Source organism: Brassica oleracea, chromosome C3, assembly GCF_000695525.1.
Source record: "Brassica oleracea var. oleracea cultivar TO1000 chromosome C3, BOL, whole genome shotgun sequence".
NCBI lineage: Eukaryota > Viridiplantae > Streptophyta > Magnoliopsida > Brassicales > Brassicaceae > Brassica > Brassica oleracea.
In genome coordinates, this window is record NC_027750.1 from 2,470,122 (window position 1) to 2,484,784 (window position 14,663).

Consider the following 14,663-nt stretch of genomic DNA (forward strand, 5'->3'; position numbering starts at 1 on the left):
CTCTCTTATCGTTGCACAGAAGGATACTACCTTTTTTTTTTTTATCCCAACCAAAACAAATCACTTTCTGTCGACCGGCTTTACAACGCATTTCTTTAAGCGAAACACTGAAGTTTCAAAATTGGGAAATAATGACAGAGGAAACAAAGCTTTGTTATTTGCTATTCTAATAGTTAGACGTTGGATTACGTTCAAAGACAAAAGCTTATGACATGAGTTTACAAAAAAAGTGCACATCGCTCTAACAACTGAAACATGACACTAACAAACAATAGACCAGCACAAAGAACAATACAAAATCTTCTTCAGCCTCTCAGGTACTAATTGTTACTTGGTTGTGTACCAAAGGTTCTACATATTAAGCTCGGCTGATCTTCTGGGATCCCTTTCTTCAACTGCTCTCCCCGTCAGTGCATGCTGTATGCGGCACATTAATCAAAAGTTAAAAAGCCAACATTGTATTTACCGTTGTAATGCGTTCAGGGTTTGTAAACATGCTTAAAGCATCTGACACCGAGTCATCAACATAGTTTTTTTTCTTCTTTTAGAAGAACATACCAGTGTCTGAAGATCATCCCATGACTTTAGACGCAGCTCAAACCTCGACCTAAAACATCAAAGTAATTGCAAATGATCTTATAACAGTCCGTCAACAAAATTATACAAATCCTAAATTATAACATTACATTCTTCAAAATTTCCATGGCGTAACCTTATAAAATATGCTGAAAGATGGACAATACTGTTACACAAAAAAAAATCAAAAGGGACCCTAAACATTCACAATACTCAAAACGCAATTAGTTACAATCTTAAGCCACAATGAAATACCTTTACAGCTTGTTTAATTAAAGAAAATGAACAATGAGAAGAGAGAGAAAAAAAGCACACCGTAGACAACAGGTTTGTCTTCGTCTTGGCTTCTGTCGGGAAAAAAACACCACACTCCAAAGAAAAACAGAGGAATACACTAGACAACAATAAACAGAGACTCTAACTTTATGTGCTTCACATCCGCCATGGCCACCACCGCCCAAGCTCACCTCGTGTTCATCAATATTAAGGGACCTCCAAGTGATGGACTAGTCCGCATTCTCCTATCTTCAAAACATCATCGGTTTCCAGCTTGAACTCAAAGAGGAGCTCACTGAATGTAACCTCTTCTGTGATCGGGAATGTGTACATATGTTCTGCTAAAGGCTGAGTTAGCTTGCAACTGCTATTTTTATACATAACAACCGCTTTCGTCGATTTCTCTTTAAAGCAAGTGGCATGGTCACCTTTATTAAGCAGCAAGATGCAAGCTTTAAATGTCATGTATTTGGGAAGAGGATTTTCAGTCAATTTGATTGTCAATGGACCTCCACCAATAGCTCGGTGAGTGAAGCAAGCAGGCACTTGTCCACCTGGTAAGACTGCACGTACACTATTCTGGATGATGAGGTCTCTTGCCTCTTGATTCAGTTTGAAGCAGTTGGCAAAGATGAGAGAAACATCTTGTTTGGGAAAGGAGCCCTCTAGTATCTCCAGGGACTTGCAGTCACTTGCATCCATGTAATAGATGGAATCCGTAATCGGTGGGACTGATACCAACTTTCGGCATCCCTTAAGCACGAATGCACTCAGACGAGACATTTTCTTGACCCACGGAGGAACCTCTTGTATCTCTGTGTCGGTCAAGCACAGTCCTGTGATTCTTTCAAGAGCATGAGGGTATTCCCTGAGGTTTTCAAAGTATGACATATACAACGCATCAAGACGAGGCCATGATCTGATCGAGGGAGGCACTTGTTCTATTGCAGTTCCTATGAGGTTGAGATTTTTGATGTTTGCGGAGATTTGAGGGAAACTTCTCAACATGGAGCAATCACGGAGATCAAGTGCATCCAAAGATTCCAAGTTGATGTTTGTGGGAAGGACCTCTAGCTTATCACATCCTCTTAATCTCAGCCTCTGCAACTTTTGAAAGTTTTCAATGAATAGAGGAATTTCCACCAGATTTGAGCAATTACTAGGGTTCAACTTGAACAACTTAATCAATGAAAAGGCAAAACTCATTTCCAATGTAGATCAGAAGCAGACCCATCAAACCCATCTCAAATAAGTTGAATCAAACCTATCATACGATTCATACCAGACAAGAGAGGGGCGTCGACGGAGAGGGACGACGCTCGCGAGAGAGATATGATGAAACGATAGATTTTTCCCCAAATTAATTTTGTTTTGAAACCCTAGGTTTTTTTTGTTCATTGGACGGCCCGTGACCATAAAGCCCAAACCCGATAATGACCACTTTTTAAATGGTTTCCTGAATTATGCCCAATCAAAACCCATGGAAAATATGGATTTATCCAAATTAGGCCCATTTTATATATGGACACGGGCTACCATTTGGTAGCCCAACCATTTAACACCTCTAGGTTCAAGTCCACTAGATTAATCGCATTCTCAATAATGGAAGGAAGATCCGACAATTGTGGTAGACTACTTAAATTTAATGTTTGGAGATTGAGAGCATTTCCGATAATAGAGCATCCACCTGGATCAAGACTTAAGCATCCAGCGAGATCAAGTTCATACAAAGATTCCAAGTTGACGTTGGTGGGAAGAACCTCTAGCTTACTGCATCCGTTCAGTATCAGTTTCTGCAACTTCTGAAGGTTTCCAAAAGAGAGAGGAAGTTTCACCAAATCTAAGCAATTACTAAGATTCAAGTACTCCAAGTTGGTAGAATTCCCAACATAGGGAGAGAGCTCCAGCAGATTTGGGAAACTACTAAGATCCAATACTAGGAGATTACCGGCGTTGCCAATAAAAGAGGGAAACTCCACAAGACTTGAGCATCCACCAATATTTAATTCCTCCAGAATATTTCCACTCAGCGAAGGGAGTTTGATTAGACTCGAGCAATTACGTAGATCCAATTTCTCAAGGTTAGTGGCAGTTGAGAGATCAGGAAGCTCCTTCAAGTATATGGAATAACTCAAATCCATCCACTTGAGACATCGAAGCGACTGTACAGACAAATTACAAAAACATGGTTGTATAAATGATAGATTCAAAACAAATAGAATTAAAAAAATTAACTTACTTTAATTCCTTCCCACAACTTCTCAAGCTTCCAAGTTTACAATGCAAGGAAAGCATGTCATTGGAAAATAACTCCACTCTAGTAATCGAAGTTTATGAGATAGATAGTTCAGACCTCCAGTTAATTGCAATTTATCGCGATAACCATTGACTTTTAAGAATTGGAGATTCGGCATTCCTTCAAAGGCTTTCTCACTTCCTTGATTCCGTAGCAGCTGAAATTTATGCCTATGACGCTCTTACTGCCCTGAAATAAAGGACCAAACAAGAAAGTATAGTTTGTTAGTTATCAAATAAACTACATTTGCAGAGAGAAATGCAATGAAAAGACACTTACTGTTGCATCACCAGTGAGTAATTCACAAATTTCTCTTTCATCGTACAGAAACTACCGCTGCCCAGGCTCATAAATAGACTGTTTACAAACAATTTCTCTACCTAGTTTTTCTAGCAAACTATGCATCTCTATATATCCCCACTTGTTGTCGATAGATATGAGAGATTTCTCAACCAGGACATTAAGTCTTTGCCTCACATCCAAGAACTTATTTTCAAGATGCTCTTCCACTCTGTGAATGTCTTCAGAGCTGAAAAAGCATGCTATATGAAGAAACAATAATTTTTCATCATCATCTAAAGCATCATAGCTGAACTTCAAAATGCTTTGAATATCAGAGTCAAGGCTAGTCTTCAATCTTGGAAGGGAATTAGTCCACTCTTGCTTGGGCATTCCCCGAAAGTAGGAACCCATAACCCTTAGTCCCAAAGGGAGTTCACCAGAAAGTTTTGTAACTTCTCGAGCAAGCTCTTCAAAACCATCTTTAGGGGACTTTTGACCCCACGAATACGTACAAAAGATTTCGAGCGCCTCACTATTTATTGGAAAATCTACTTTGTAGATATGGTTAACCCCATGTGCTCTAAGAAGTTTATGATCTTGTGTTGTGACGATAATCCGACTCCCGGGACCAAACCACCAAGTCTCCTTTGCCATCGCATCTAGTTGTAGTGACCGGTCCACGCCATCAAGAACAACAAGAACTTTCTTATCCTTCAACCTATTTGACGCAACTCCCAGATGAGAAACAACCATATCCTTATGGTTTGTTATTTGAGACATAAACTGTTGTTGTAGTTGTAACTTTACGCTGTAGTCATCGGAACACAACCTTGAAGAGTTTGCTTTGAGATCATCCATAAAGACACTAAGTTGAAAACTGTTGGAGAGTTGGTTGAATGCGACTCTAGCGATAGTGGTCTTCCCAATCCCAGGAGGACCCCAAATCCCAATCATCCTCACCTCATCTGAGCCTAGGTATAACAATGGTTCCAACTTTTCCAAATGAACTCCCATCCCAACTAACCCATCGAAATCATTTGATGGTGTGAAATTATTCAGTATGTTTGAAATATCAGTGGCAATTTTCGTGATCATGGCTGCTTCATTATCCCTAATAATCATGCGCATTCATAAATAAGTGTGAATTTGTGAGATGTCTTTTGTATAAAAAATTTATAGAGCAAGTGGGAATAAAAAAAAAAGAACTAACCAGTTCCTTGAATGATAACCAGCGATTGTGGCCACTTTTGCCAAAGCTTGTCTCCATCTCCCAATGTTTTCCTTCGTTTCACCAGCACAAGTTTTTCTAAAGACTTTCCCAAAATCTCCGGTTAGATTTTTTACATCAGATGGATGTACACTTTGTAGAAAATAGCCATTACAGTCTGACCCAACTCTTCTCTGCACTTGTTAATCTCCACCAGTTCATCAAGACACCATTTTGAGGAGGCATAGTTCCTAGAGAGCAAGATAATTGCGATCTTAGATCCTCTAATGGCTCTGATCAGCTCGGGACCAATAGATTCGCCTCTTTTGATTTCATTATCAATGAATGGAGTGATTCCTTTTCTTTCGAACTCCATCTCAATGTGACTGAAGAAGTCCCTGCGTACGTCTGCCCCGCGGAAACTAGGAAAGACTTCATGCGTCCAGATGCGAGAAGAAGAAGGTGGAGGAACTATTGAAGGAGACGGAGAAGACGAAGAAGAATCCTTTTCGCCTTTATTATCATGATGGAACCGAAGTTTTCTCAGAACGGTTAACAGGCCTATTGCAGCAGCAACAGTGGTGAGGAAAAAAGAAGAATTCATTAGTGAGTATGATGGAAAGAGAATCAAATATTACAGATCGCTAAAGGGAGCTATCTTGAAGAAGAAACTATAAAGAGGCTAAAGTATACATTTAACACAGAGTTGACTAGGAGCGTTGAAACTACCGGAAAAAGTGGATCCGTATACCTTTGTCACAGAAAATTACAAAAACGACGGTAAAAGAAAGGCCCCACAAGCGCAGCTAGCAAGAGAGGAGGCTTATTAAATATAGTTATATCCAAGAAAATACACAACCAACTCTCAAATAGATTAAAATAAAAAAATATGTTCGACCTCTCTGCAACACATTCAGCTGAATAGCTGATGATAATTCCATTGGATCAGGTGATGAGTTTTTCGGTACTGCTACTGGCGATTTTTTCATCTGGCGAGTGTAGCACTTACCATTAGAAGCCTTCGGAGGCGGGTCACGTAGCAGACGTAAACCGGACTTTAATATGAAGCGCATGCATTCTCTAGATGACATCGTTTCTCTCTCAGAGGTAGAGAAAACTCATGCTATTTTGTGCTAATAATAAAACAAAGTCTGTCGGCTCCACTCTTATCATTAAACGACGTGGTTTCTCTCTTAAAATTAAAACAAAACGCGTGCTGTGTTGTGTTTACAATATAACAAAGCATGTAGTTTAATAAACTTTTCGTCGTTATTGTCTGGTTCCAACAGGTTCACTCCGTCTCTACGATCACTCTTGAGCTTGATAATGGCGAACCCGGCGCAATCAAAGGGATGGATTAAGAACTTCTCGTCATTAGCTTCACGGGTTTACTTCCTCTTGATCATCCTACAGATACATTTCTTCAGGTAAATTGACACTTAAAAACAAACTCTCACCTTCGTAACTCGAACCCTCAATTTCGTCATCTAACGCGCGATGCGTCTACGAATAAGACATTTGTACAAAGCACGAGTCTTTCTCATGCATCGGTCGGCGTATTTGATTATCCTGAATCATGTTTCCAAATTTCATGTAGTAGCTTATGGGATCTCTAAGCTAGTTTTCATTACCTAATCGAATTGAATCAAAGAGAAAGTTTGATAATTGTTTGTGGGTTTGAACTTGATCAGTAGCATTCATTCACTTGGTTCTCTCTCTCTCTCTCTCTCTGGTTAAATCTGACTTGAATCACAATCTGGAAACAGGGTTCCATGTAGATCTGGAATGTGTTTGTCTCCCATCCACGTGACATCATCTCAGTTGATTTCTAGTGAGATCTTCCCTGTTCCGATGATTAAGGCTCTCCTATACCCTTTGGTGCTATCGTCAATGGTCTTGCCACCAACATGACGTTTCCCAAGTGGGATAATGTGTTGGATCCTTACAACCTCACCGATGTCAAAGAAGCATCTGCAGCTCCTGATCTTCAGCGCCAGAGGTTTGGTTTATTCTCAATCGCTTGCTTTGCTTTATGTATTAACCGGTTAGTTACTAAGTAATTGCAGGGAGCTACTTTTCTGTAGCTGGGGCCTTTGTGCGTTTGCTAAAGCCCGGTAGTATGGGGATGTTTGGATCGTTGCTGCTAGTTTGGGGTCTTGTCAAAGAAGGGATCTTAAAGAAGCCAATGAATACTGACCCACAGGGGACTGTTTATGTGTACCCAACCATGGTGATTGCTATGATCTGCGTTTTCTCTATGATAAATTATAACTTAAAGAAAGCTACTAGAGCCGCTCCTGCTCGTCCCATTGCGAAACCTCTCATGAGCTCTTCAAATTCTAAGCTCAAGTGAGTCTTTTTTGCCATTGCTAGAAAGGAAAATGAAATTGTCGTTTTGCTATATGCTTTCACTTTCCTTGTGTTTTGTTGTTTTCTGGGGGTCTGCTAAGTATTCAGTATCTTTCAGTATCAAAAACTACATGTATACAGTTTTTAACGAGTTTTGTATCACACCACATGAGGTTCCAGTAGAAAATCATAATTGCAGTTTTATTATCCGTTAATAATCCCATGGTCTTGCTTTTCTCCACTTGTTCATGTCACAACTTCTAAACTGTTATTCTTGCGCAATGAATCCTTGATTCCTTGATATATATGCACCTCTATAACTTCTCATTACAGATCTGAGAAGCCTATAAGAGTCGCCAAAAGATATTCAGATGACTGGTAAGTCACCCACCAGCGGTATTCCTTTTTGGTCAACGTGTGGTATCACATGTTAAAAGAGTATTTGTGAGAGGCAGACACGATTTGGCGTTGACATTTTAATTCCTGTCCGTATTTTTTAATCTTTCTCCAGTAGTGCAAGAGACAAGCTGTCTCTCATCTTTACCAAATTCAAGGCTCCGTTTTAGTTGAAGCCATATGATTCATGACTCAAAATCAGGCTATTATGGAGCCATGGAGGATCATAAACTGAGGTATCTACAGAGTTTTATTCTTGGAACAGCTTTAAGTTTACAGGACCTTGTTATAGTAGCAAGGACATGGGAAGAAAACGCTCGTAACTGTTACGCCGAAGATATAAGACTTGGTTGCGATGATTTTGTGAAAATGTTAACCGTGGAAGCAAGTTTCCTAGTTGAACTTCTTATGAGGTCTCAGTTTGATGTGAACAGCGGTATGGAGGATAGGATATATGGGAAGCAAAACATGATTGGCGATGTGAACCATGACATTATGTTACTTGAAAACCAGCTTCCATATTTTGTTGTGGAGGGGATGTTTGGATTGCTACATGTTGACTACAGACGGGGACTACCTCCTCTTAGTCGAATCATTCACAACCACTTCAAGAAGTTCTGGATGAGTATCCCTTCATTTTCAAGAAGCATTTCTGATTCGGAGATTTGCCATCTTGTTGACCTTCTTAGATCTATTCATCTGCCATTGGTTTTGAGCTTTCCTAGAACAAGCAGGGGAGGATCGACTCTACGCTGAGTGCAAAAAAGATTCATAACGCCGGCGTGAAGCTCAAGCCTGCAGACATCAACACCTGCTCACTAGACATAAGCTTCACCAATGGAGTTCTTACTATTCCCAAAATCAAGATCAGTGACATCACAGAAGCCCTGTACAGAAACATCATCTTGTTTGAGCAATGTCATCGCTTAGATGCTTACTTCTTCCACTATATGAGGTTCCTCAGCTGCTTCCTCAGATCCCCCATGGATGCTGAATTGTTCATTGGCAATGGGATCGTCGTGATCAGGCGTGGAAATGCAGAAGATATCTCGAGGCTGTTCACTACCATATTGAAGGAGGCAACTCAGATAAGTTACAGCGGGTTTTATTATCAGACGGTCTATGAGAATCTACAAGGGTTTTGCAACAGGCCTTGGAACAAGTGGAAAGCAACTCTGAGACGTGATTATTTCCACAATCCTTGGTCAGCTGCTTCCGTTGCTGCTGCTGTTTTTCTTCTGCTGATGACTTTCATACAGGCTCTATGCTCTATATCAGCATTGGAACTTGTGAGGCAGTGATTTGAAAATCATGATCTAGATTGTTTCTTTGTTACTCTAACATTCTCCATGTTGTTTATTTTGCTTCTCTTCTTGATTTTAACTCCTTGTTTCTCAATAGTGTTATCTTTACAAGATACATTACAACGAATGCTTTTGTTTTGACCGTTACGGACTTGTATCCAAATTAAATAAGATAATTTAAATGACTAGGATGCAAGCGTCTGTTGTCCAAAGGTTTGAATAATTGCCTTCCAAACAATAGACCTAGGTTCGACTTCGGTCAGAAGTTTGTGAATCTTCTTACTATGCAACTCATCTCCAAGGAAAGCGAATGTGAGATGAGTCCTTTCTTTCTGAGAAAGAAGAAGATGAAGAAGACCCTTCCAGTAATGATAATAATGATTTGTCTAAGAAGGCCTTGGAGTTTTGATCTCTTGTCACGCTGGAGTGGAGAAGCTATCTCGGGGTTTGGAAGGAAAGTTACATGATCCTGAACAATCTATGCGCCAGTTAATAGACCTAGTGGTGGAAATGAAGAATCAGTCTTCTAACTTCCACACGTTATCTTCTCTGGTTTTGATGAATCTTAAGCTGTAAGTGATCAAATCTAACTTAGCATTGTTGTTATGATTCTCATAATCATATTAGCAATCAAGGTTATATAGGTTTTGATGCAAATAGTTTTTTTTTTTAGGGTTTGAATCAAAATCAAACAAAGACTTTGACTCAACTGATGCCATATCTCTGCTGAAATCTTTCAACTAGGGTTTTCAATTTCGATTTTCTGTTGAAATTGGGTATAAGTGAAAGGGTTAATTATAATTTCTGGTCTGATTGTTGTAATTGGATCTTAATCAATCTTAATCGGGTTGTTATTGGTCTAAAACTGGTTTACTTAACCAAAACGGTTTTAGTTTATAGGTTCAAACTGAATAATTTAATTTTGTGGGATTACGGCTTTCGAACTTTTATTTCGGAGAGATATAAGAGTTATGCTATAGTTTCATAAGAAAATAAGTTCCAAACTTTTATTTGGAAGACATCTGAGATGAGGTCATAGTATGGAAGACATATGGGAAGATACAATACTTCTCGTGGGAAAATAGTACGTTTTTCCTAGATTCCTCTTGTCACTATACTTTTAACTGTCAAAACTAACACTTGTGTTGAGTTGCTTATTACTTTTTGATATATTCATGAACAGATTGCCAAACGTTTATGGATGCTTGGCTTAGATAAGTGGCTGTCGTAAATATAGCTATTCTCTTATATGGAAAATGCTATTTCAGTGCCTAAGTTGAATAAGCAAGGGAGAGTTAAACGTCTAAATTTTTCTTTTTTTCAACTGATTTCGATTCTAAGTGCTTATATGTTTTGTGTCTTGACCAAATGATAACAATATGGGTCATTCAGACTGAAATCGTATACGCGGATAAAGCTAGAAATGGTGATCGGTTTAGCTCAACAATGGGATTTAAATCAATCCATGACGAGGTTCCTTGGTATCTGGTAAGCTTGTTTCCAATGGTATTTTAAATAAAAAAAATCTTTACAATAGTGAGATAATCTCATTTTTATAAAGTTAAAATTCTCTTCGTAAACATCCTCACAACAGGCTGATGCCACTGGCAGAGTGTATGTTGAGGGAATTCAAAAGGAAAAGGGCTTTGACTTGGTCACTTATAAAAGAAAAGTTGTGCATTCCTTAGAGAGCTGAATTTTGCTAGAGAGATTGATAATGGCCAAGAAATTAAGGTTCCATCTTTTATTTTTTATTTTTTATTTTGAATATTATGTTTCTTTTGATATGAATTAAGCAAGTAAAATGATTTCATAAATACTTGGAGTAAAACACATTGAGTGTGCTCTTAAGGTGGATTCAACTCTGGCCATTGTTGGTAATGTAAGTTTGACATTTTAATTTTCGTTTATCAACCTATTGAAATATATAAGACTAGTGTTGATCTTTTGATTCGTTAATTTTCATGCATTGCAGGCTGCAAAAGACGACAGAGAGAATATCAACATTCGAGACACACTGTTTGTTTGTCAATCTGATGTTGAATACAATGTGGCCAATCGATGGTGTTTGGACAGTCAATGTAAAAATAAATATTACTCTCATTTTATATGACAATGACTAGTATTTTGACAAATAATTGGAAGTCATATGTTTATTTCAACTTTTTTGTGCATGGATATCAGGTGGATGGCTGCATTTGTCTCTTCTTCAGTATTATTTGCAACTGAGGTATTGCTTACTTCTTGAGTGATTTGTTTGAAGATATGAAAGTTCGAATCAAATGATATTGTGGCTTTTGTTTTGTGTTTCAAAGCCTAAAGAAGTTTTCGCTTAATGAGACTTCCTCCCAAATTGCTGATGGTTTCAATTTCCTCTTCCAAGTTGTGAACTTTGTGTTTACTTCTCAACGGGAATTCTTTTCTGTCAACTATAATGTGTCTTTCCATAACAATTTCAGCGATTTGATGATGCTTGTCATTGTTTCTTGAAAAATCAGCAGAAATCAAGCATTCAGCATGGTAAAAAAATGGAATCTTTTCTCAATGCAGCATTTTTCCAAAGAGATCTAGGCACATGAAAAAGCTATTGAACAAGAAAACAATCATTCATAAAAATATCAAGTTTTGTACATATGTATAAAATTCATTGCAAGATAAAAACACAGATAATTTCAGACCATAAACACAATGAAGATGAACAAACATAAAACCAAAGCATAATTGGCCGTTTCTTTGGAGTGCTCATCCTGCCAGTTGAAAAATCAACATTAGAGGTTACAATAAACAACATTAACCTATAACACTAAAACAAATATCTTCATAAAACGAAACCCCAACATGTGAAGAACCCTCGAGAATGAAAACAAATGCATAGTGGCCTCATAGGTTGGAACATAAAGCAAATGAGAAATGAAGAGGGAAATAAAATCATCAATCCCATTTCTTAAGATAAAACATTGTGTTATTCACTATCCGGATAAATAAACAGCACTTAGTGGGAACATATTTCATAGAAAATATGTCAAAGTACAAAGATTTACAGAGTCTAAATAAAATTAAATATTTTCATACATTTGAGAGAACATAATTTATTTTGAAACAAACAAAACTCTTCCAAAAATTCATTTAGCGATGGATATTGGGACACCTGTTGGAATTCGGTTCATATCTACTCAAATTTCAAGTTTTGGATTGGATCGAGATCTGTCTCATTCGGATCAAGCAGAATCCGAAGTGGAAAGATTCTGTCCCGGTGTAATTTCTTGTGCTGATATCATTGACAATTAGAAAACATTTTCATTAGTTTATGTGTCAGTCAAATACTGTCTGCCAGATGAGTTTTTTAAGTAGCTTGCTTTTCCCAGTCTCTAGAGGCAACTATTCTATTACATAGAGATTTAAAATGGAAGTGAAGTTTCACCAAAGTTCGACCAGAGATCTTCACTAACTAACCAAAAGGTAAGTAAATTCTTCCCTACTAAAAACTGTATTTTCAGGCATCTAAGTGAATTCTTCCATTTAGCTTTAGTCGAAATTTTTAATATTAAGAATCTAATATTAAGAATGTTCTACATTTATCCCAATGAACTGTTTATCGAATGGTTGCAATTGATGTTCAATCCCGAAGAGAAGAAAGAGATCTTCTTGATTTCCTTAAAAAAGGCACTCAACTAACAAGAACAGTTCATGACATTTTAAAGAAAGCAAGGACTTTTACGGAATTGAGTCTTAATAAAATGAAAATTAATTGATGAAATATAAAAAATAAGGTGTGAAAGACTCATATATAGCTTGGTATCAAATTTCATCTAGTCTTTTCTTTCCTCCTCTTTTGTTTCTGTGAAAAAGCGATGTTTGTCACCGTTTTGTAGGAGGAAGAAACAGAGTCAAGATAAGATATTGGAAGTGTAAGGAGATTAGATGTTGGAGCTCTTGGGTTCAAGCGACCTCTCGTTGCAATCTTGATCATATTAATGTCTTACATGGCTTATTTTATATCCCAGCAAAAATCTAGGAGTCTTTAACCTTTTCAAAGTCTCGTAGGCTCAAGTTTTGTTTTTCTCTCTTTGTCATAATATACAATGTCAGATTATATATTTCAGTTCTTATGTGTGGGCTAATCTTCCATTACATCTTGCAGATGTCTAACTTGTTAAGCGAGAATTATGTATTGTTGAAGTTGAAAATGATTATTACAAATAAACATTTTCAGTGTCAACTCTACACATTAGTCCTTAATATCTGCGGATATCATTCAAACCATCCAAAACTTGTTGCATCGTTGGTCTCTTCTTCGTGTCCAACTTGATGCATCTTTTGATGAGTTTTCCCATTTGTATCACCGCATTGACAGGATAGTCGTTTCCAAGTCTTGGATCGATTATACTCATGATTTTATTCTTATCGGACAAGAAAGGTTTAGCCGAGATGGCACTTTTTATGTCTCTCGCTCCTCTACGGAAAGCTTTTAAACCAGTTAAAAGCTCAATCAAGATCACACCAAATGTATAGACATCGCTCTTCATGCCCAAATGACCTTAAACATAAACATAAGTGTCTTTAACATCGAACCATCAAAAGATTAAAAGTTAAGCAAAAGAAAAAGTATACCTGAGATTACATATTCAGGAGGTGTGTAATCAGTTCTTCCAATGAATGCGGTCGAGATACTATCTTCAAACAAGCGTAGCTCGTTCGATCCAAGATAAAACAGTTTCGCATTGTAGTGCTGATGAATTCCAAACTTAGTTGTTAATTTTAGTGAAGGTCATAAACAATAAAAGTTTAAAGTTTGGTCATAAACAATAAAAGCATAAGAGGTGAAATGATATATCTAGAAGAGTGGAATAGTCATTACACAAAAGTTTGTTTCTACTCTACTTCTACTACTAAAGTATTGAGTTAGATGGTTTGACTATAACCTAAAACCAATTAGTAATAAATGGAATGATATATCTATTTTATATATTATTTAAGATCTTTTCCAACTCCTGATGTAAGACATTGTTTGATTGTAACATAGAGTCATTACCTCGTCAAGGAAAATGTCATGCATTCCGAATTCTCGAGATAACGCTCTGTTATTAACCGAGTGGAGAAATGCAAGACATTGAGCTGTTTCAATGGCTATCTTAAGCCGTATTTCCCAAGGCAAGGTTTCTTCTTCTTCTGTTGTGAGAGTCATGAAACTGTATACTAAGAAACTACACTCATTTTTCAAAGGACCCATTAATTAAAAGAGATCTTAACTTCCAAAAATGTGAGCTTCAAGACTTCCTTTGTGGAAGCATTCAAGAACCAAGAGTGATTCTTTAACTTCACAGCAATAGCCTAATAGTTTGACCAAGTTTGGATGAGAAATCTTTCCTAGGCACCTAATTTCTGCCTGCAACTCAATAATTTTTGTGACCACCAGATACATACGCATAAGTGTAAATAAAATTGCATAAATATGGACATATCTTGGTTACCTTCCACTCTTCTAGTTCCTCGGAACTATGTAGAACACAGTGCATGACAGAAACAGCGAGTCCTGTTCCGTTTTTAGATGGAGAAAATGTGGTCTCATTGATGTATCCCTGGTAGAATAATCGACCGATACCATTATTGTCAACTACAAGCCTATTATGTCCGAATTTCTTTGTTAGTTTCTTCACTTCCTTGGAGCTGAAGACTCTCAGATTCTCGTTTTCCAGCTCTATTTCCACATACAAATATAGATTTGAGTTATGTATTTAGATATTGTATGTAAGCAAAGGTGAAGTGCATTTAGAAAAGGAGATGTACCTGGAATTGAAGGGATGTTAAGAGGCTTGGGAGAAGTTGGAGGAGCCTGTTCTTTGGAAGGTTTTAGACAGTTTCCCATTGTAGATGGAGATGATAAATCTGTAGATTTTTTTTTTTGTTTCAAGATCTGAACATATCTTCATTTTGGTTTTTTAAGAGGTTGAAATTGATTCCAAGTGTGAATGTAGCT

The 14,663-nt window shown here is 37.5% G+C and overlaps 1 protein-coding gene and 3 pseudogenes across 1 annotated transcript; 2 read left to right on the plus strand and 2 right to left on the minus strand.

Annotated features, from left to right (window-relative positions):
• Nucleotides 1-172: 172 nt before the first annotated feature.
• On the minus strand, nt 173-5,280 carry LOC106328798 (annotated as a pseudogene).
• Nucleotides 5,281-5,596: 316 nt separating this feature from the next.
• Nucleotides 5,597-7,308, plus strand: LOC106334352 (annotated as a pseudogene).
• LOC106334351 lies at nt 6,901-8,820 on the plus strand (annotated as a pseudogene).
• Nucleotides 8,821-12,803: 3,983 nt separating this feature from the next.
• Nucleotides 12,804-14,640, minus strand: LOC106332927 (putative inactive serine/threonine-protein kinase At5g11400). The gene is made up of 6 exons (XM_013771415.1): nt 14,474-14,640; nt 14,158-14,384; nt 13,937-14,072; nt 13,719-13,855; nt 13,298-13,415; nt 12,804-13,223 (listed from the first exon to the last, which is right to left on the minus strand). Exons 1-6 carry the CDS (start codon nt 14,550-14,552, stop codon nt 12,922-12,924), a joined length of 999 nt encoding a protein of 332 aa, XP_013626869.1. The 5' UTR covers nt 14,553-14,640; the 3' UTR covers nt 12,804-12,921.
• Between the last annotated feature and the right edge of the window lie 23 nt (nt 14,641-14,663).

Coding starts and splice junctions, on each gene's coding strand:
- LOC106332927 (XM_013771415.1), bottom strand. CDS start 14,552: ATGGGAAACTGTCTAAAACCTTCCAAAGAACAGGCTCCTCCAACTTCT. Junction 13,856..13,936: donor TGAAGCTCACATTTTTGGAA/GTTAAGATCTCT, acceptor CTCTCACAACAG/AAGAAGAAGAAACCTTGCCT. Junction 13,224..13,297: donor TCCTGAATATGTAATCTCAG/GTATACTTTTTC, acceptor TTTATGTTTAAG/GTCATTTGGGCATGAAGAGC.